The sequence below is a fragment of the Patella vulgata genome, chromosome 7, assembly GCF_932274485.2.
Source record: "Patella vulgata chromosome 7, xgPatVulg1.2, whole genome shotgun sequence".
Lineage (NCBI taxonomy): Eukaryota > Metazoa > Mollusca > Gastropoda > Patellidae > Patella > Patella vulgata.
In genome coordinates this window covers 66,722,195-66,744,580 of record NC_065885.2, presented here as the reverse complement: position 1 = coordinate 66,744,580, position 22,386 = coordinate 66,722,195, and the positions used below count along the sequence as shown (strand labels likewise).

The window sequence follows — 22,386 nt, the reverse complement described above, 5'->3', positions numbered from 1 at the left end:
GGTTTCGGAGTTATGACCCCCGAGCGAAGCCGGGTATCCTGCTAGTATCCAATATTTAAGACAAAATAAACATTTTACCATTGGTACACGAATCGTGTACCATAATGCGTTTCAGCGCCATTTGTAACAAGGTGCTCAAAGAATGAGGCTAGACATATTCCACAAGTCCTGTCAAACGGTGATATCATATTCTTATTTGGAGAGCATGCGCAATAAATAATATCTGTTTTGACTGGAATAACCAGACGCTAGAAATTGACTTGCTGTTCAGACTTCTGGCGTATTTCGCCAAACACAACTGATGACGATTCACAGTAAGACGGAAACGATGGAATGTAAAACAGTTTATATAAATTCATATTACATTATTATATGTGTAGCGACCCATTTGTGCCAATTTCTAGGTCCTAAATATTAGCGATTTAGCTCCTTTAATATATAATGTCTAAATGAATATTTAAGATTTGAAGTCAGAAAAATGACCTGCAATAGGCAGATTTAGCACTTGCTAATGTATCTTTACTTACATAATGTACCTTTACTTACATTTATAATGTATCTATCTTACATAATGTATCTTTACTTACATTATGTATCTTTACTTACATAATGTATCTTTACTTACATTATGTATCTTTACTTACATCAATGTATCTTTACTTACATCAATGTATCTTTACTTACATTATGTATCTTTACTTACATTATGTATCTCTTCTTAAATTCTGGATCTTTACTTACATAAAATTTATGATAAATGTATCTTTACTGGCATAATGTATCTTTACTTAAATTTATAATGTGTCTATCTTACATAATGTATCTTTATTTACATAATGTATCTGTATTAAAGAGTTGAATATTATTATACGGTATATTTGTACTCAGATTGTTTTTAATTGTAGTGAGTACTGCTCCTAAAGAAAAACCCGTTGATCCCTCCAAAATGTCTAAAAATAAACGGAAAAAGATAAAACGCAAGATGAAGAAACAGTTAAAGTTAATAGAAATAAATGAACAACAAATGGAAGAAGTTACAAAACAAAAAGAAGTAAGTATGACACCGAATAATTTAAATATGTATTTCTCTTGTAATATGGAATTTGGTAGCTGAATAATCTAATGTCTGTACTTTAGATAATAATTGGTGTTATTGGGTGGTTGTGCGTATGGGATGAAAAACTGGGCTCCGTAAAAGATCCCTTGGTAGTTGGAATTTGAAATAAGGGTAGGATGTAGTGCCGTTGTCTGAATGTCGTATGCCTGTCTTCATCAAGTTCCTGGACTGGTCTGTGATTCTCGAACTTCGAGCTACGTTATTTCCATTACCGCAGTCGCATGAACATTGGTGTCTAATCAGAGGTTGTGACACTCAAATCAAACTTCCCTTTTACCGACCTCCACGGAAACCTTGACATTGATTGATAGAATCTTGAACTTTGCAACTCAATTAAAACCGGTAGACATTTTAGCTGGAAAGCGCGAGACTTGGTATTTGCGATGATCGAGGAATCTGATAGGGCCCCAGCTGGTTCGGAAACCAATTGAAATTAGTGCCGAAATATTACGTGAAGGCCTTGATAAGATGTACGGAGTTAAAGCGAGATCAAGCCTTCTATTGATGATGGTCCTCATTAGCCCGGTCAGTGCAGAATAGTAGGATGTTAAACCCCATTTCATTTCATTTCATTTTTATTTCAGAAACTACCGAGTTCTGATAGCATTAATAGTCTTGGACAATCCAGTCAAGATATGCCCGAGAGTAGCAGTAGTAATAGTCTTCAACATACCAGCCCAACTTTCTCACATAGTGATAGTACTGCCAGTCTAAGTAACGGGTGCGGGACCATAGAAAATATTGGACGTCTTGAAGAAGACGAACAAGCCCATATAAACGAAAATCCAGTTGTTATGACAACCGATAACAAAAACAGTGAAGAGAGTAAAACAGAACAAACTAATAACAATGCTTTAGGTAGGTATTGATTAAAGTCTTTCACTTTGTGGGGGGTTGGATGCCCAAATGGTTAGCGCACGTGCACTGTATCATAAGGTCTTTCATTGAGTCAGCTGGCTGGCATGACAAGGACCAACCTTGTTGGTTTTCTCCGGGTCCTCCGTTTTCCTTCCACTGTTAAAGACCCCTATGCGCAAGCAAATTATTGAAATAAAGTAGAATCATATGTTGCTCCCGAAATGACCTAGTTTGTGTTGAGTGAATGTGAATCTCTCTCTCTCTCTCTGGTATTCTTCAAATGTAGCACTATTCTTTTGGCCCGATCACCTCAGGGTTGGTTGCCTCTGGGCAGGCTACTGTTTTATCTCTTTTTTTAAGGACTTCACCATTGTGTTTTCTCACGATACCGACTCAAATATGTAACAGGAACAACGATAGTTTTTTTTAGCCATATGTTTTTATGCCACAACAGTTAGTTGAGTTTCACAATAGTCTACATTACATTATTTAAGATTAACATCTCTTTCTCTCAACCCCACTCCTATAAAAGTCTAACCAGCATGACTAGACTCAGGAAACCACTACATCGTGAAATGGTCGTCTAAAGAATTCAATGCATGTCTGACTATTCTACCCCTCACTCTCTCTTTTATAGGTGCCTATTCTTTTGTCTGTGGTGTTTACGTAACAGCTATATTCCAAATATGGAATGGACATACACCCCACCCTGAATATCGACAGGGATTGTTACCTAATATTGTCAACAAATATGATATATGTTTTATAACAAAGAAAAATGGAAATGACCAACATGTTCATTAATATATAGCCCAGTTAGCGTATGAAAATAACCAGCATATACTTTCTATATTTTGGTTAAGAAGTTAGAATCAGTAATTTGTAAAGATAACAAGATTATTTCAGCCATCATATTTCTCCATTCCTTGTCTTTGAATTTGAAAACAATGTCGCAACAACAATATTGTTAAACAAATTGTTATCTTTACAGAAGGGGGGTTGGCTGGCTTAGTGGTTGTACGTGGCAAGGAGTAGGGTCGCCTGTCCAACCTCGTGGGTTTTCTCCGGGTCCTCCGGTTTCCTCCCACTGCTAAAGACCCCTACGCGCAAGCAAATTATGGAAATAAATTGAACCATATGTTAGTCCCGAAATGACCTAGTTTGTGTCGTGTGGACTTAAACCCCATTTCTCTCTATCTTTACAGAAACTGTCTCACCCACGCCAGAGGAAGACACTAAAGATGAGAAAACGGAAACCATGACAACCGTTGAAGATAACAACCTCAATAATCAGATTATACAACAAGAGGTGACGGTCACAAACAGTCTGAGCGAAACATCGGCCATCGCAAAACTTAACGTAACCGATGACGATGAAGAAGAGAAACCAGTGTGTAACGGACATGATAGCGGAGTTATTTCACCCATCATGGAGGAAGAAGAGGTTTTGGATAATGGAGAAATGGATCACTCGCCGTCGGATGTGAATGTCGCGAAATCGGAAGACAACAATGATGAAGATGGAGAGTTTGTCTCGGCCAGTACTAGTAATGAGGATCAAGGTTTGTAATTAAAGATACATCATATAAGATTTAGATAAAAAAGCTGGACATTTCTAATCCTGGTTAATGGATCAGAAGATCAGGGTCGTCTGTCCAACCTCGTGGGTTTTCTCCGGGTCCTCCGGTTTCCTCTCACTGCTAAAGACCCCTACGCCCAAGCGAGTTATATAAATGAAATTGAACCATGTTAGTCCTGAAATGACCTAGTTTGTGTCCGGCTGACGTTTTATAGTAAAAACAGAGGTGTTTCAATTATTTTCTACATCGTTTGTGATTAAATTATAAAGACTATCCGGTTGGTTAAAGACCTGAACTTTGGATTCTTTTCATCTCTGACAGATAGGTTAATTATCCAGGTATTCGATCGGATAATAACTTTTGTAGTTTAGTCTAATATGTAATTTATTAGGTTTAACGAGGTGTTAACAATATATTTATAGGTAATTTATCTAGTAAAAGTTCTCTAGATGCTGTACATGTGTAATTTATCAGGTATAACAAGGTGTTAACGATATATTTCTAGGTAATTTATCTAGTAAAAGTTCTCTAGATGCTGTACATGATGTGTTTGAAATACCTGTTAAAATAGCTGATCTTGGTAATGCTTGCTGGACGGTAAGTATATATATACCTTTACCCCCTGCCAACAGTCATTTCACAATGATAAAAAATTCAGATGAAGAAACCCTTAGATTTAAATTCATTACAATCGATATGTCGACTGTATTTTGGCTGTTTGCATATATGTCAATACATCCCGAGTTAGTAATAATATTTAATTATCAATTAAAATCGTGAATGTTATGATTTTGTTTGTGAAATCCCCCCTTTGCGTTTTTGGATTGCCTCGTGAATTTGTGTTCATTTGAGTTGATGACTGTATCACTGTAACATGGAAAATCTATTCAAAATCACATGAAGCCAGTCTGATTAAAACACAGATCCTATTTCGTTTTGTTTTTCTTAGTTCAAAATTTTGTTTTATTTGTCTACTACACTAGGAATTGAAAGAGTAGTTATATAACCTGCATTCTGATTGATGTGAGATATTAGCCAATGAAACGGTCTGTTACAGCGAGTTTTTGGCGTGCGGCGCACTGAACTGTGGGTATCCCACTAAAAACATCAACGCTGATTAGTTAATCAAAAGTCTGATGTCATAGGGTCAATAGCCGCTTGTATGACCCCTGACACGACCTTCCACTACATCTTCATGTAGTAGAGGCCATCAAAAGTATAAAATAAAAAAAAAAGAAATATACTTTAATCAGATTGGATTTTAATCAACTTTATAAAATTCAGTGGTTTCGAATCCCCGGTTGTACGTGGCAAGGAGTAGGGTCGCCTGTCCAACCTCGTGGGTTTTCTCCAGGTCCTCGTACTGCTAAAGACCCCTACACGCAAGCGAATTATGTAAATAAAATTAAACCATATGTTAGTCCTGAAATGACCTAGTTTGTGTCGAGTGGACGTTAAACCCCATTTCTCTATCTCTCTTATAAAATTCAGGGTTCAATAACGCGTCTATCAGTAGATATGATATACATAGGTGAGAAACATCCTGGCAACGAAAGGTGGGATCAAAGTACACTAATGCTCAGCCAACGATCGAAAACGTCTCATTTGTTTTTATTTATTTGTTGTCTAAGGCCTCTTGTACCTTTGAGACTTGAGGGAATGAGATCGGCTCCTTATTCAGTAAAGACACCAGAGGGACGAGATCACCACGGAGATGACAAATGTTACTAACGAATGCAAGACTGACATTGTGAACTATCACATATTATTTTATTTTATTTATAGCATCATCATTTTACGGAGGATATACAGACTCGACAGTATCGATGTTTGGAAGTTTTGATTGGTGCTGGTTATGGCCCACCTGCAGATATTTGGTCAACTGCTTGTATGGTAAATAATTAAATCATGATATGATTGAATTCCAACTGCCAATGTGTACATGTGACCTCGGTTTTTCTTCCCATCCTGCACCACTGACCAGGGGAAATCCCGATAAACTTTCTCGGGCAACACCTGTAGCGAACACGTGACCTCCAGGCTCGCAAGCAACTTGATGTGTTGAATTCTATCTATTTGTTAGTGTTTAATTACGAAATCGATGTGTAGAAGCTGGTCAAGAGGCTGATTGTGTGTGATAAAGTATTAAGAAATGACTGTTGGTATCTAGAAGGATCATTCCTGTTTCTGGCATGAAAAGTTCCCCATTTGGTAGTTCGAGTCATGGAAATTTATTAAAATAAACACAACAGTTCTATGGATAACAATTACTGTATTTCTATTAAAGCAACGTTTCAACAATGATTCTCTTGTCGTTAGCAAGCACAATACTGATACAGACAGAAGGAACGAAATATATATACTATGTATAATCCAGATTTATCAAATTCGGAAAGAACCTTAGAAGAAAGTATTGTATCAACGTCGTTATTCAATTGTTTGGGTTTTTTTTATATTTTTCAGGCTTTCGAGTTAGTGACAGGTGATTACTTATTTGAGCCTCATTCTGGTGAAGGTTATAGTCGTGATGAGGATCATCTAGCGCATATCGTGGAACTTCTCGGTCCGATTCCACGACATATAGCTCATGCTGGCAAATATTCCAGAGAATATTTTGATAAACGAGGTAGGTTGAGTTGGGGTTAATTTCTTTTAAGGCAGGACACTACCTAAGAATTTTACATTGATAACAGAAACTTGCCATTTAGTGTAATATTAGTATATGATGTCCCAAATCAGATTTGATAATTTGAGCGCAAAATGTATATTTGTTGCCATGGAAATGGTGGCCATATTGGATATTTTTATATATTCACGGTGGCTATGTTAGGAAATCAAAATCTTCAACAATTTTATTGAAACAAACTATTTGTGATTTGGAATAACATATATAGGCATTAAAGAGTGCAATAAGGCATAAATTTTACTATTTGAATGTTAATAAAGAACATTTTGCATCCCACATAAAACAAATGGGTGTGGCCGAACACACCACTAAAAAGATTTTGTACAATAAAATGTCCAAATGTATAACAAACACTTTGAAAATCACCTTATTGCAAACAGTAGCTATAGCACTAATTCGTATTCCAAAGATGAGACCATTATCTCTCATAGATTTTGAGAATTTGATTTTCTAAGACCTGATATGGGTGAAAAATTGAGTACGGAAAAAAGCAAGTTAAAAGTTAAAAATTTGATTTACCTATATACAAGACTAAATATTTAACACTATATAATATAAAGGCTGGACACGACTTGAAAAATCAACAAATTTTAACTATTTTGGGCAATTTTAGCCAATATCAAAATTTGACAGATCAATCTATACAGAGTCTTTTATAAGGTAGTGTCCTGCCTTAAAATACTGACACTGTAATCCAGGTATCGTTTAATCTTGTGTATCTAGCACTAATTTCTTTCACATTCATTTAATATCCAATCTTTGTTTAAAAATTCATAAAAACTGTTTAAAATCACCATAAATTGTTTAATTTGTACGTCTGTCCAGTTTAAAGCTGACCATTCAATTTTGATAATGAGTGTCCAATTTACAAGTGTTTAATTTCTCAATCATTGTTAAAAAATAAACAACCCAATTGATTAATGATTAATTTTTGAACAGTGATCAGGAAATTAAATGAAGATCTGACCAGTTCTAGTGGAAGGTCGCGTCAGGGGTCGCAACAGTTGCGTTCGATCCTATTTCGTCTGGCATTGATTAATCAATCAGCGTTGACGTTTCTAGTGGTTTACCTAAAGTTCCGTGCATCGCACGCCAAGAACTCGCCGTAACAGACCGTTTTATTGGCTAATCCCTCACTTCAACCAGAACTCGCATTATATAAAAACTCTTCCAGATCCTAGTGTTGTGAAGAAAAGTAAAACGAAAATTTGAACTATAAAAAACGAAATTAGACCTTCTGGTTTGAATTTAGCAAAATGTTACCATAGTGGCTAATATAGACAATCAAATGTCAGTGAACCCTATTTACTTAGCCCTTGGGGGTGGTGGTCTAACATGGTTGCTTTGAATCACAAACTTGTACATGGCAAAAATTAGGATCGTCTGTTTTACCTTGTAGGTTTTCTCTGGGTTATCTGGTTTTCTCACACTGCTAAACACCCCTACGCCGAAGCGAGTTATTTAGATAAAATTTAGATAAAGTTTCTAGTGGTTTACCTACAGTTCCGTGCATCGCACGCCAAGAACTCGCCGTAACAGACCGTTTTATTGGCTAATCCCTCACTTCAACCAGAACTCGCATTATATAGAAACTCTTCCAGATCCTAGTGTTGTGAAGAAAAATAAAACGAAAATTTGAACTATAAAAAACGAAATTAGACCTTCTGGTTTGAATTTAGCAAAATGTTACCATAGTGGCTAATATAGACAATCAAATGTCAGTGAACCCTATTTACTTAGCCCTTGGGGGTGGTGGTCTAACATGGTTGCTTTGAATCACAAACTTGTACATGGCAAAAATTAGGATCGTCTGTTTTACCTTGTAGGTTTTCTCTGGGTTATCTGGTTTTCTCACACTGCTAAACACCCCTACGCCGAAGCGAGTTATTTAGATAAAATTGAACCATATGTTAGTCCCCGAAATGACCTAGTTTGTGTTGAGTGGATGTTACATACCATTTCTCTCTCTAGGTTTCCAGGTTGGTTCAGGACATTTCCGCAATTATGGAAACTCCTACAATGAATGAGCTCTAGTACTCGATGTATTTTCCATATTATCCTACATGGCATCGGCAGTACATGACAGCATTTCAGCATTAGACCCATTTCATTCTCTTAGAGATACATTATACACTGTATAACAGCTAAATCTGGGATTAAATGAAATGAGGTTTATCGTCCAACTGTTCTGCTCCTAAACTGGGCTAATAAAGACGGGCATACGCCATGCAGTGTGCTATGAGGGAAATTTTGCCCGGGCAGCGCAGCTACGGCCTACTCTTATATCGAATTCCAACTGCCAAGGGATCTTTTACGTGCACTCCAATGTGTACACGGGACCTCGGTTTTCCGTACCATCCGAACGACTAGACAGCTGTCCTTGTCAGGCCCTCCGTCCTGCATCACTGACAAGAGGAACTTTCTCGGCCAATGCAGGGATCGAACAACCAACCTCCAGGCTAGCGAGCCAGCGTCTTACCCACTTAGCTACCGTGATCCCCATCTGCAGATTACAGGTCTTTTTTTCTAGCTTCAAATGTTATATAAGTTATTATTTAGACATTTATTCACACGACAAACCCATAATCAACTCCCTAGATGATCAGGTGGCTGCGATGTTAATTGGATTAAAACGCATGCGCCATTTAATCGGCTGATTATCGTAACATTGACAAGCATTTATCATAACTTGGTTCCAAATAAAGTATTTTGACTGAAATTTTCAATATTTCATTTTCTGTTATCTTTGAAGTATAAATGCTTTTAAAACAAATTGGTTATATTTTGGTTTGTATTTTTACAGGAGAACTACGTCATATCACCAAATTAAAGCCGTGGAGCTTATACGAAGTCTTGATGGAGAAATACGAATGGGATTCTGAAGACGCAGAGGCATTTTCCGATTTCTTGATCCCGATGTTAGAGTTTGATCCAAATCGTCGTGCAACAGCTGAAGAATCTTTAAAGCACCCGTGGCTCTATTCGTGACCTTGATGATGTAACGTTGCCGCAACGTTACTTGTGTCACGGAAGTTCAATCTTTTGTGTGATGATTATAATTTTTAAAAAGTTTAAGAGAAAAAAAAAAAAAAAAAAATGATGGAACGTTGTTTGAGACGAATTCGGATTTAAAAAAACTGGAATTCACTTAATACATACAGGCTGTTGTTCATGTTCAAGTTGAAACTTAGCTTGTGAAATAAACAGAGTTATACTATCACAATATTACCGCCTATCTTGTTCCTTCTATCCATGTCTCGTGTATATTTATGTAGGTCAACATGGAGGATGTTACTATGGCAACTAGTGTAGCATTATTTACCCATAATTCACCAAATAAAGATGTCCGTGTCAAGCCATTATTATCATGTGTATGTTACTACAAGGTGTCATGTGATTATTTATCAAAAAAGGATATATTTTATAAAATTATTAACCGTATGTATGATGTGATAGCTGGTGTCTCGTATCCTGGCAGTAGAATTTTACAACAGTATTTACATAACCTTTAACCTCTGTCTCTATCACGCTGTTAGACATTTTCCGACTATCTTTACTGAGATTTTAATATTTTCCGTAACCCTTGCCAACAGTCATATCATAATGATAATAGATTCAGATGAAAAACAAAACCCTTAGATTGAAATTCATTATAATCAATATGTCGACTGTATGTTGGCTGTACAACTCGAGTTAGTAAGCAGTAGCGAGTATAGATCTGCGTCCAGTATGATTCGTGGATACTGTCATTTCATCTTCCTGCCCCTAAAACCAGCAACAATTTTAATCTTTAAAATATTTGCAGACTAGTAAAATATTTACAGTGATATTTTTCCATTAGGACTAAGACTAGTAATAGTCTCTCCATTGACCACAATGTAAATCAAAGACAAGGGAGATAATAAACAGCCCTGTATGGAGTCAGACTACTAATTCTCTCTCCATGCCGTTTCTTTACCAGTAACATTTTTTCTTTGAGCATTCCAATGATCGTAATCTTTATAACCACAAACGTTTTATAAAATTATCTTTTAGAGGGGTGGGGTTGTGGGGGATGGCCGAATAGTATCATAAGGTCTGTTATTGAGTCAACTGGTGTGATTTCGACTCACCGGTTTTACGTGACAAGGAGTAGGGTCGCCTGTCCAACCTCATGTCTTTTCTCCGGGTCCTCTGGTTTCCTACCACTGCTAAAGACTCCTACGCGCGAGCGAATTATTGAAATAAAATTGAACCATATGTTAGTCCCGAAATGACCTAGTTTGTGTGAGGTGGACGTTAAACTCCATTTCTCTCTCTCTACTAAAAGTAATAATATTGTCATTAAGGGGAGCCTGGTTTCATTAGCTCAGTCAATGCAGAAAAGTAGGACGTTAAACTCCATTTCATTTTCATCTCATTAAAGGCTCAATACCACTCTTGTTGTAACTGAATAATATGTCCCAATCTTTATTCTGGTCAACAAATTGTACTATTTTACAATATTCCAATTAATTGATGATACAAATTTCATCTTAACACACCTACTTTAAAAAATTGGAAAAATTCAACTAAATGATTTGAAAAGCCTGACTTTAAGCTTTTCAAATGTGACTTGGATTTTAAAAAATTTTCGAACCCTCTGTACAAGTAAAATAGGATGTAATGGATAATTTACACAACAGGTAGGACACTTAAACATCTAATACTTAGAATAAGGCTATTATTTATTTTCTGGAGCTGTCAAGCCAGCAAGAGTGTTATTGTCCCTTTAAGGGGAGGGGGGGATAGGGAGAGAATAATAAGAAAGAATTGCTCCATATAAAAAAACTACATTGGGTTATTTTGCAAAATTGTTAAGCATTGTATATGCTGTAATTTGAGTAGTGGGTACTAAATTCTAGTTAATAAATAGTTCCGAGGACCCAGAGCTCCCCAGTCGACCCCTGTTGGCCAGTCTTGTTTGATTTTTTTATTTGTCAATAGAGTATTTAAAGGGTGATATATTTTCATAGATTAAAGTAAATATAATAAAAGTACTTCTACTTTTATAGTAGATAAATAAATTAAAAATACATGTATGTCCAGTTTTAAAAAATCATCCACTTTTACTTCTTTATTCTGATTTACATCAAATGATAAACCAATCTGGTTAAAACACAGATCCTATTTCGTTTCGTTTTTTTATAGTTCAAAATTTCGTTTTATTTGTATGTACTACACTAGGATCTGGTCAGATTTTCATGTAGTTTAGGCCATGGAGAGTATTAAAAAACCCGAAATGAAATATAGATCTGTGTTTTAATCAGATTGATGGATGGCTAGCTGTCTGACCTCTATAGGCTTCTCCAGGTGTTGATGCATTTAAATAATTGTACATACTATACAGTGATACATATGGTTTGAGTATAAGATAATCCCAGTAATATGGAATACCAAAGTTTCTATTTGTAGTGCTATACTAGATTGTAGGGTGAACTAGTGCTAATGCGTCAGTCCGTTCGTTCGTTCACTCGTTCGTCTATTGGTGAATTATTGTTATAGTTCTATATAACGTGACTACAGTAACTGTAAAATAATAAAACATTTCTAATGGTATCTTGTCATAGTTTTTATTTCTTAGTTATACAGGGTTTGGGTGGTCTTAACGCACGTGCTTTAGATTATAAGCTCTGTCATTGAGTCAGGTTTTGTGGTTTTGATTCCCCTCTTGTACGTGAGGAGGGGTAGGGTCCCCTTTCCAACCTTCTTTCCTCCCACTGCTAAAGACGAAATGAAATGGGGGTTTAACGTCCTACTGGTCTTGTCCTACTGTTATACTCCGACTGGGCTAATGAAGACGGGCATACGCCATACCGTGTGCTATGAGGGAAATTTGCCCCGGCAGCGGCACTATGGCCAACTCTTATATCGGATTCTAACTGCCAAGGGATCTTTTACATGCATGCCAATATATACATACGGGAGATCGGTTTTTCGTCCCATCCAAACGACTAAACAGACCGTCCTTTGTGCACCACTAACAAGGAGAAATTACTTCGAAAAATCCCGATGAACTTTCTCGACCAATGCAGGGATCGAACACCCGACCTCCAGGCTAGTGAGCCAGCGTCTTACCCACTTAGCCACTGTGGCTCACAAGAGTTGTGTGGTTTTTATTCCACACTTGCACGTGACAAGGGGCAGGGTGCCCTTCCAAACCACGTTTCCTCCCCCCCCCCCCCATTATTGTAAAAGTTGAATCTCTGAAAGGAATATCAGTTTAAAAATGGTTAAATTCCGTTCAATATTTACAATCTGAAAAATTAAAAAAAATTCAACATTCGACATCTCGTCAGATGATTAGAAGGCGTGCATAGCTTCCAAAGTACTTGCTTATTCCCTAGTCGTTGAGGGGGGTTGGATGGCCGAATGGTTAGCACGTGCACGCTGTATCATAAGGTCTGTCATTGAGTCAACTGGCGTGGTTTCGAATCCCCAGTTGTACATGACAAGGAGTAGGGTCGCCTGTCCATCCTCGTGGGTTTTCTCCGGGTCCTCCGGTTTCCTCTCACTGCTAAAGACCCCTATGTGCAAGCGAATTATTGAAATACAATTAAACCATATGTTAGTCCCGAAATGACCTAGTCTGTGTCGAGTGGATGTTAAACCCCATTTCTCTCTCTCTCTCTCCCCTAGTCGTTGGAAATAGCGAATTTGAGAAAGCCAGAAACTAATTTAGAGAACGATGTGATCGAGGGTAATTTTAGAATCTTTGAAAATGACGGATTGATATATGGAAATATTGAAGAGTGCTTGTGGGTTAAAATCTATAGAAAAACATAGAGAAAAAAAATCAGGTTTGCTCTCCTCCACCGCCTCCTCTAAACTCTCTCTGGATATTAATTTTCGTGCCATTTGGAATTACAGAAGCCCCCATTATATTCCAATTAGCTGTGGATGTTTGCGTAAGGGACATAGTCAATTTCAAATAACTAATCCATGCTTCGAATTGTAACAAATAACATACTAATGTGTCGGTAATATCCGAAGGAATAAAACTGAATAACCGTTGGGATACGATTTAGAAGTTTTCCTAGAATTCGTGCCGTCGCGAATCGCTACTGGGAACGGCCATTTATATTCTGATTTCATTTGCTTTGTTATGATTGCATGGAGAGTTTTGCCGGGATAACGGCGGCATTCGTGCCTACTGTCATTTGAACCAGTTGCCAAGGGTTTTAATTCCTACACGCCAATATGTACACCAGTGGACCTCGGTTTTATCACACCACCCGAAATACTAGACACATTTCTTTGTCCACCTTGTCGACGCCAAACAGTGAGAGCCAGAATTGAAAAAACCCGAAGGGTCTTCTCGGACTCCCCGTGATCAGTAGCAATATGGTTTCCACGGAAAGACAAACAACACATTGAAAGAACAAGTGGCGTTTGTTAACGGTCCGTTAAATTTTTGTTAGTATTTTCCTATAGAAGTTTCAGCATAAATCTGTAGGAAGAATTATAGGATTTACACTACAGAAACTGTAGAATAACCTACAGGCCCTCAAAATTTCGTCCTATGGAAATGGAATAGCCCCCCCCCCTCCCCCAACCCTCTAGAATGTTCTATAGAATTCTGTAGAAAACTAGGTGTACACCAGAGGATTACGAAAGTCTTCTAATATCTCTGTAAAAGATGACGACCTTCAACACGTGACGTCTCATCACGCGGCGTCAATCATTGGCTCAATGGCGCGTGCATTGTTTACATACGACCTTACTGGGTCGGGCAGAATGGAGCCTTTTACACATTTTAATACCCATTTACACTAAATAGGAAATAATTTTTACTTACTAATACTTCAAACGTCTTTATTTATTTTCTAATACACAAAAAAAAATGTTTAGGATTTAAAGTGCACATAAGATGGGTTTTGGAACTTTTGGATATGTGTAGCCAATGGTTACTATATCAACTTTACGGCAAGTTCACACCAATCTGATTGAAATTAATTCGGTCATCTTCACTCAAAGTCGTAAAAATGGACCTCCCGTGAAAACGACTTTGCCAATTATCGAAAACACTCTTAATCCCCTCAGACGCCAGTTATCACTTTTAATTATGTATATTTTTGATTCCCCCCCCCCAGTTATTAACTTTCAATAACATATATTCTCTGAACTTTAACACCTTGAATCGTGATTACTATGTTAACTTAGTATATTATTATTAGCCTATATTAGATCCTTCAAACCCTTGGATCAGTTTTATTGTGTTATCTTAGTGCTATTATGCTATGTTTTCATAACATTTTGTGAATGTGGTTTTAATTGCAAGACCGTGTGTTTATAAGCTCTATCTGTTATATACTGTTTGTTTAATGTATGGTTTCCCCCTAATCATTTTTCTTTTTCAATATCAGGGTGGTTTTAAGGTTCATGTACAACTATATCCTTGTCATCACACGGTGCTTTTCAGATCTTAGATGTTAAATATGTCTGTTAATTGGTTGAACTCTTCTAATGATTAGTAATAAGAATGGTTTCGCATTGTACATATATATATACCCTCAAGTTTACTAAATGTCATTGTGCTTGATAACGATAAGAGAATACTTATCGAAACGTCGTGCTTGTGTATAATAAACCAGTGATTGTTGTCCCATATAACTGTATAGTTTTGTTTTGGGATTAAGAATGTTGATTAGGTAATTATCTTTTTTTTTACGACGGCCATAATACCTCATGAACGAACTAATGGTAGAATCGTACACCCACACATTAATTGTATAAAATCATTAAGTTTTACTCATCAGTTGTTTATAATTATTATTTACCTAATAATTATTGCTCACCAGTGTTTTTGTAATCAAGTAGCCTCGTATTATTTGTTGATTGGCGTTTAAACAACAATCGTTTATCTTCTTTTTAATAAAAGTATTTTACAATTGCATTGACAGTTTAATCACTCACCAAACGGCACCAGGAACTCCACGTATGATCCCGTGCAATTTTCGTGCCGAAGTTTAACCCCATTTACTACACCCGTAGTACATGTAACCGTAAATGGTAATAAGATTCCCAGCGTTGATTGGCTGAGAAATGAGGGCGATCTATTGTACATGTTATGCATAATCATCGGAAAATTCCATATTCACTGTAAATTTCAAATGGAGTTACGATAAAAGCTGTTCTTTATGTATAGAAATGGTTATTATTATTATATATAGCTAATAATGAATATATCGACAAATGACTGGCGCCATTATATCAAGTATTACGGGGTTATCCAAATTACCGGTAAATGCGCTAATTTCTTGAGTCGTCTTCATTTGACATGTGGCCTATTTAAACGGCATTTGAAATTCACTCTAAAATATTCCAATCACAAATGAAAGACGATAATTCGGTGATTATGATTAGGCCAGTCACGTGGTAATTGGAACGTCAACAGACGCTTGTCAACTTATCTATATTGTATAGATAATGTATATTGTATGTGTAGTGCCTGTGACGTCACCAGCCAATCAACCGGATTAAGGTCGTAATTGAAAAATCGAAAAGCGTTTTGGCGTGTCGGACACTTAAACGTTAACCGCCGATTTAATTTTAATCAGATTGGTGAGAAGTTGCCGTAAAGTTGATATAGTAACCATGGGCTATACATACATGTAATTTAGATTTTTGATCTTACGTGGTCTTTAATTTGTCGGAGGAAAAAAGTTAATATTTGTGGTTCATTAAGTCGCATCGATGTCATCGTTATCAGTGATTGTCGCGGCCTAGCGAATATTCACTGCTGATCAGTGTAGGTGTACCCGGGTAATCTATATCTATGACTTTTCCTAAAGGTAACTCCATGTTAACGAGTCGTTTATAAGTTAGCGAAGCTTTGAACAACAGGCCCAAGGTTATTATTTAATTTATTTATGGATATCATAAACAATAATGATGACTCACTGATTCTAATGGATGTTTTTCTTGTTGGGATATTTTTCTGTTTTTGATGAGAATTATAACACCGCGGTCAAGGTTATGGGGGAAAAAAGGCATAATTTAATATTTTAATAAAAACATCTATTTGTAAACTGTTATTAAAGGTCAATTATTTGATTATTTATAGCTTTTATTATTATTGTAATTACATCCAGTGATTGTAATCTGCTTTATTTAAATTGTTATTAAACCATTCGTTCCGCCCTAGACTCGGAATATTCATCAGTAATTATGAATAATTAATTCTAGAAAAACAAGATCAGTAAGAGATAAATAAGTCGCTTCGAGTAATAAAAATACACCTGTATTGAGAACTGACTATTAAGAAGATTATAAATAAATTGTTTCTGCATCCATTAAATAGATTGATTTTATCTACATGTAATCTGAATAATTGATAACGTATGGATAATGAAACGAGTATTGATAGTTTAATCATCGTTATTATATCTCCGGTTTCGAAATAGGGTTGAATGCCCATTTGACACAAACTAGGTCATTTCGGGACTAACATATGGTTCAGTTTATTTTATTTCAATAATGTGCTTGCGCGCAGGGGTCTTTAGCTGTGGGTGGTAACCGGGGAACCAGAGAAAACCCACGAGGCTGGACAGGCAATACCACTCCTTGTCACGCACAAGCGGGGAATTGAAACCACCCAACTTGACTCCATGACAGAAGACCTTGTGATCTAAACCGGACGCATTAAACAATTCGGCCAACACCCCCCCCCCTCCGCCCACGTCTGAACCTTTAACCTATTTCTATCCACAGACATCGAGGCCAAGATGGTATCAATCTACCGGTACTTTCCCTTTTATTTAATCGCATATAATAGCTATGCATGTTAAAACCTTCATCTTTATTCAACTATTTTAGGGGGCTACCTTGGCTCACGAACCAAGGGTACATAGGTTTGAATCCAGTGTTGGCAGAGAGAGATCCTTGGTATTATTTAGCATGCCCCCCCCCCTTCTTAGTTAGTGGACATAAAACCGTGGTCATGTGTGCACGTAAAAGAACCATTTGACAAAGAATTCGACGAGGAGTAGGCGATACTTCATCTCTCTGAGGCAGTGATTCTCAACCGGTGTGCCGCGAGATCTTCCAAAGTGTGCCGCGAAATTTTGAACTGCACACTAAGAAAATTATTCATTAAAGAAGTCAGCTATTTGACTGGTGAAATTCGAAACACTGCAATAAAATAAGTTCATAGCTGTGTGTTTCTTTATTTAGTTTTGGTCATTCTACGTGTCTATAACTAGTCTGTGTCTACGGTTGTATATGCCGTATGACTCGCCATGTTTTTATTTTATAAAATTCAAATATCTTTCACATATATTTAGCAAGGTGTGCCGCTATTTTTTCATGTGTTCCAAGGTGTGTCATTGGCAAAAAAGGGTTGAGAACCACCGCTTTGAGGGGTGCCCACAACACAGAACTTATATAACATGACAAATTACAAAAAGTTAATTAAAATGAATAAAACCCTACATTCCTTCCATGGTCCAGAAGAAGACGTGATTTTATTAACTTTAACAATAACTTTGACTACATTCCTCCCCCAACGTATTTCTATTTTCTGACTCGACCCCTACTAAGGCCAAGTAAGCAATAAGTAGGGCCTACTTCAGATATTGTAGGTCAAACATGTAGAATATAAACTAATCGCCATTCAGTATGCTGTATTCACGTCGACTAAATACCATTAATATATTCACTGTTGTTTGTATGTGTTTATAACATGGATCTAGAATACTATAATACGATGGGCGTTCCCGTTAGTTCTGTGTTTATGTGTATGTATATCATTAACTGTGTATTTGCTGTAGTAAATGTATGACACAGTAACCCAGATGGTGCATATATCGTTTACTTAGTGACGTCACACTCCATTCCTTTCTATATTCACCATCTGTTCTTATGGTGAGGTGACGTCACACTCCATAACATTCCACACCACCCATGTGTTTATGGTACCGACGAGCGCCGCATCCATGTGTCCATTTGGATGGAGACAATGCGGTTATGTACGATGTTGCGCGCCTAGCGTGCGTATAATGGTTTAACCTGCGTTGTAAATGTAAACCTGGTTGAAAACTGTGTTATAAGCTGTCCTGTATTGTTTACATGAATTGAATCGACACATCAACCAATTCCATGACAACCAGATTACAAACTAGTGATCACAGGTCACGCTCCGACCTCAACGTGCGGAGTAATATTCGCAGATCACAGGTCACCCTCCGGCTTTCAACGTGCGCTGAGTAATATTTGCAGATTACAGGGCACCCTCCGACTTCCAACGTACGCGGGGTAATATTCGCAGATTACAGCCCCCCCCCCCCGCCGATATCAACGTACGGAGTAATATTCGCAGATCACAGGGCACCCTTCGACTTCAACGTACGGGGAGTAATATTCGTAGATTATTTGTCTGAATGACAGACTTGTTATTATATACATCAACATACACCACGTTACCCCCATTCCATTCCATATACACCATCAACATACACCACGTTACCCCCATTCTATATTCATATACACCATCAACATACACCACGTTACCCCCATTCTATATTCATATACACCATCAACATACACCACGTTACCCCCATTCCATATTCATATACACCATGTTAAACATGACGTTAAACCACATTCCATATTCATATACACCATCTATTTTTGTGTGGACTAGAAGTTAACAATCTGATTAAAATACAGATTTATATTTCGTTTCGTTTTTTTTATACTTTCGATGGAGATCTGACAAGTTGTACTCGAAGGTCGTGTCAGAGGTCGTACTAGCGACTTTTGACCGTATGGCGTCAAACATTGATTAATCAATCAGCGTTGGCGTTTCTAGTGGTTTACCCACAGTTCCGTGTAGAGCACGCCAAGAAGTCGCCGTAACAGACTGTGTCATTGGCTAATCCTTCACTTCAACCGAAACGCCGGTTATATAACAGCTCTTCCAGATCCTAGTGTAGTAAAGACTAGTAAAAGGAAATTTTGAACTTTAAAAAACGAAACGAAATAGGATCTGTGTTTTAATAAGATAGAAATGAAATGAAATGAAATGAAATGGAGTTTAACGTCCTACTGTTCTGCTCCTAACCTGGGCTAATGAAGACGGGCATACGCCATACAATGTGCTTTGAGGGAAATTTTGCCCGGACAGCGGCACTACGGCCTACTCTTATATCGAATTCCAACTGCCAAGGGATCTTTTACGTGCACGCCAATGTGTACACGGGACCTCGGTTTTTCGTCCCATCCGAACGACTAGACAGCTTTCCTTGTCAGACCCTCCGTCCTGCATCACTGACACTGAACTTTCTCGGCCAATGCAGGGATCGAACACCCGACCTCCAGGCTAGCGAGCTAGCGTCTTACCCACGTGATCCTCATAATAAGATAGAGAATTTATATCTCGTTCCATTCCATATACACCATCCTATTTTGTGTCAAATTTACACCGTTAAGAATTAATATTGTTAAACCATCGTCCGAAAGCCCAGAAGGCTCATTCTAAATTCCAGATTCCAAATTCCAAATTCCAGATTCCAGATTCCAAATTCCAGATTCCAAATTCCAGATTCCAAATTCCAAATTTGCTGCTGTAGCAAAAAAAAAAAAAAAAAAAAAAAAATGCCAGTCCTAGGATACCGAGTAGCAGAGTAGCTCACTGCAGAGGAACTTTGCCCCAAACTGTTCACATCTGCCGAGGCAAACCTGAACTGGAATATTGTTATTATACTCTAACTGATTGGGGGGCGGGGGGTGTATGGCCGAATGGTTAGCACGTGCGTGTTGTATCATACGGTCTGTCATTGAGTCAACTGGCGTGGTTTCGAATCCCCGGTTGTACGTGACAAGGAGTAGGGTCGCCTGTCCAACCTCGTGGGTTTTCTCCGGGTCCTCCGGTTTCCCCCCACTGCTAAAGACCCTATGCACAAGCGAATTATTGAAATAAAAATTGAACCATGTGTTAGTCCCGAAATGACCTAGTTTGTGTCGAGTGGACCTTAAACTCTCTCTCTCTCTCTCTCTCTCTCTCTCTCTCATCTCTCTCTCTCTCACACACAAAACTGAAACAATACCGGCTCCACGTCTTTATAACATAACACTAAACAACAAACATGCTTTTGATTTTATCGACTTTTTATTCTCCTGTGAGAACTGTTACATGGTAGTTATTGACGATCTCATCAATTATTTATTTATTTCAATAGGCCTTATATATATGATTCATCGGGTCGAGCTAACTTTTAGATTTCAACAACTGATCGAGTAATAAACAGGAAATGCAGTTCATAATCAATCATATAATAATTAACATATACTAATTAACAGCGGGGTTTCTTTAGGAGAATAATAAATAACGACAATGAAAAAACTTTTTCTGCATCAAGCGGGGTAATGACGACTGACAGACGCCACGATAAGTGCTATGAAAGACACTTGATCGCCTGTCCAACCTCGTGGGTTTTCTCCGGGTCCTCCGGTTTCCCCTCACTGCAAAAGACCCGTACGCGCAAGCGAATTATTGAAATAAAAAATTGAACCATGTGTTAGTCCTGAAATGACCTAGTTTCTATTGAGTGGACGTTAAACCCCATTTCTCTCTCTCTCTCTCTCTCTCTCTCTTGATCGAATTTCAACGGTTGTTGGTTATTTTACGCGCTCACAAACGTGTAAACGCAATCTGATTAAAACGCAGATCCTATTTCGTTTCGTTTTTTATAGTTCAAAATTTCATTTTACTAGGCTTTAATACACTAGGATCTGGAAGAGTTGTTTTATAACCTGTGTTCTAGGCGTTCCATGCACGGAACTGTGGGTAAACCACTAGAAACGCCAACGCTGATTGATTAATCAATGTCTGACGTCATAGGTCAAAAGCCGCTCGTATGACCTTCGACGCGACCTCCCAATACAACAGGCCAGATATTCATGTAGTGTAGGCCATCGAAAGTATAAAAAACGAAACGAAATATAGATCTGTATTTTAATCAGATTGTTATATAACGACAATGAAAATACCTTTCTGCATCAACTGGGGTAATGACGACTGACAGACGCCACGGTAAGTGCTATGAGAGAAATTTTGCCAGCACAGCGGGGGTTCCGCCTACACTTAATCGAATTCCAACTGTCTAGGGTTATTTTACGCGCACACAAACGGGTAAACGCAACCTCGGGTTTTCGGCCGATCCTTACGATAAGGTGTTGTTCCTTGTCAGGCCCTCCGCCCTGAACCACTGACTGACAAGGGGAACATTGGAAAGTCCCAAAAGCAAGTTTCAAGAAAATCTTTATTCCAGTACAACATTCGAAACCTATTTGTTATTGTGTATTCGTAATTACACACTGGCGAACTGGGTGTTAACTTTAATTACTGACTTATGTGACAAAACGGATTGAGTTTCACTGTGGTGAGAAAATATTTAACTACTTTTATTGAAATAAATCAGAACGAACAACCAAGTAAAAGGTAATGTAGCGTTTAACCTGGGTGTTAAAAACTAATTAGTAATGTATGTCAAATATTAAAGATACATTATAATCCACGAGATATCAGTAATTACCGAAAACAAATTGCGAAAGAAAGAAATTTTGCTCTCATCAACTCGTACGAATTTATCTAAAATATATAAAAATCGCCGTCGCTAGAACCTGTCGTTGTTGATATACAGGTAAAACAAATGTGTCACTTTAGTAACTCTAAACTAAGGCCTCGGTGGGCTTCCGTAGTTGATTAATTCGTAGCCGGAAGTAACTATATAACATTTTAAGTGTGATAATGACACCTATGATCGTATAATTGCGAGTTGACAACCTAATGAGCAAAAGATATAGAAATAATTACGTTTTGACTTTCTTAGAAAATTTGCAATTTCCGCTTTAATAAAGAGCTGACCATTCTTGCTATAATAATTCAAAAATAGATTATTAAAAAAAAAGAAAATGTTGAAAACTTCAGTCAAATTACTTTGTTCTGAACGGAGTTGTCACTGTTGGAAGTTTGAGGTAGAAATAGGCATCAACTGTGTCCGCACCGTCTACGAGAATTGCCACCCACATATTCTCAATTATCAAGTAATATTCTCAATGGCTATGGTACCTTCGCTTGGCAGGCCTTTTATCGGCAGTGTCCGGTAGTGACGTCAGTGACTAAC

General features: G+C 37.6%; 1 protein-coding gene across 2 annotated transcripts in view; it reads left to right on the top strand.

Annotated features, from left to right (window-relative positions):
- LOC126826750 (SRSF protein kinase 3) overlaps positions 1-11,818 on the top strand; it is a 37,106-nt gene extending 25,288 nt beyond the window's left edge. For both annotated transcript variants that reach the window (XM_050555826.1, XM_050555828.2), the window contains 7 exons: positions 906-1,051; positions 1,702-1,975; positions 3,181-3,537; positions 4,061-4,152; positions 5,341-5,448; positions 6,019-6,181; positions 9,045-11,818. In XM_050555826.1, the coding sequence (XP_050411783.1) occupies positions 906-1,051; positions 1,702-1,975; positions 3,181-3,537; positions 4,061-4,152; positions 5,341-5,448; positions 6,019-6,181; positions 9,045-9,229 (1,325 nt within the window). In that variant the 3' untranslated portion in view covers positions 9,230-11,818. The remainder of the gene's footprint in view (positions 1-905; positions 1,052-1,701; positions 1,976-3,180; positions 3,538-4,060; positions 4,153-5,340; positions 5,449-6,018; positions 6,182-9,044) is intronic.
- The last annotated feature ends 10,568 nt before the right edge of the window (positions 11,819-22,386 follow it).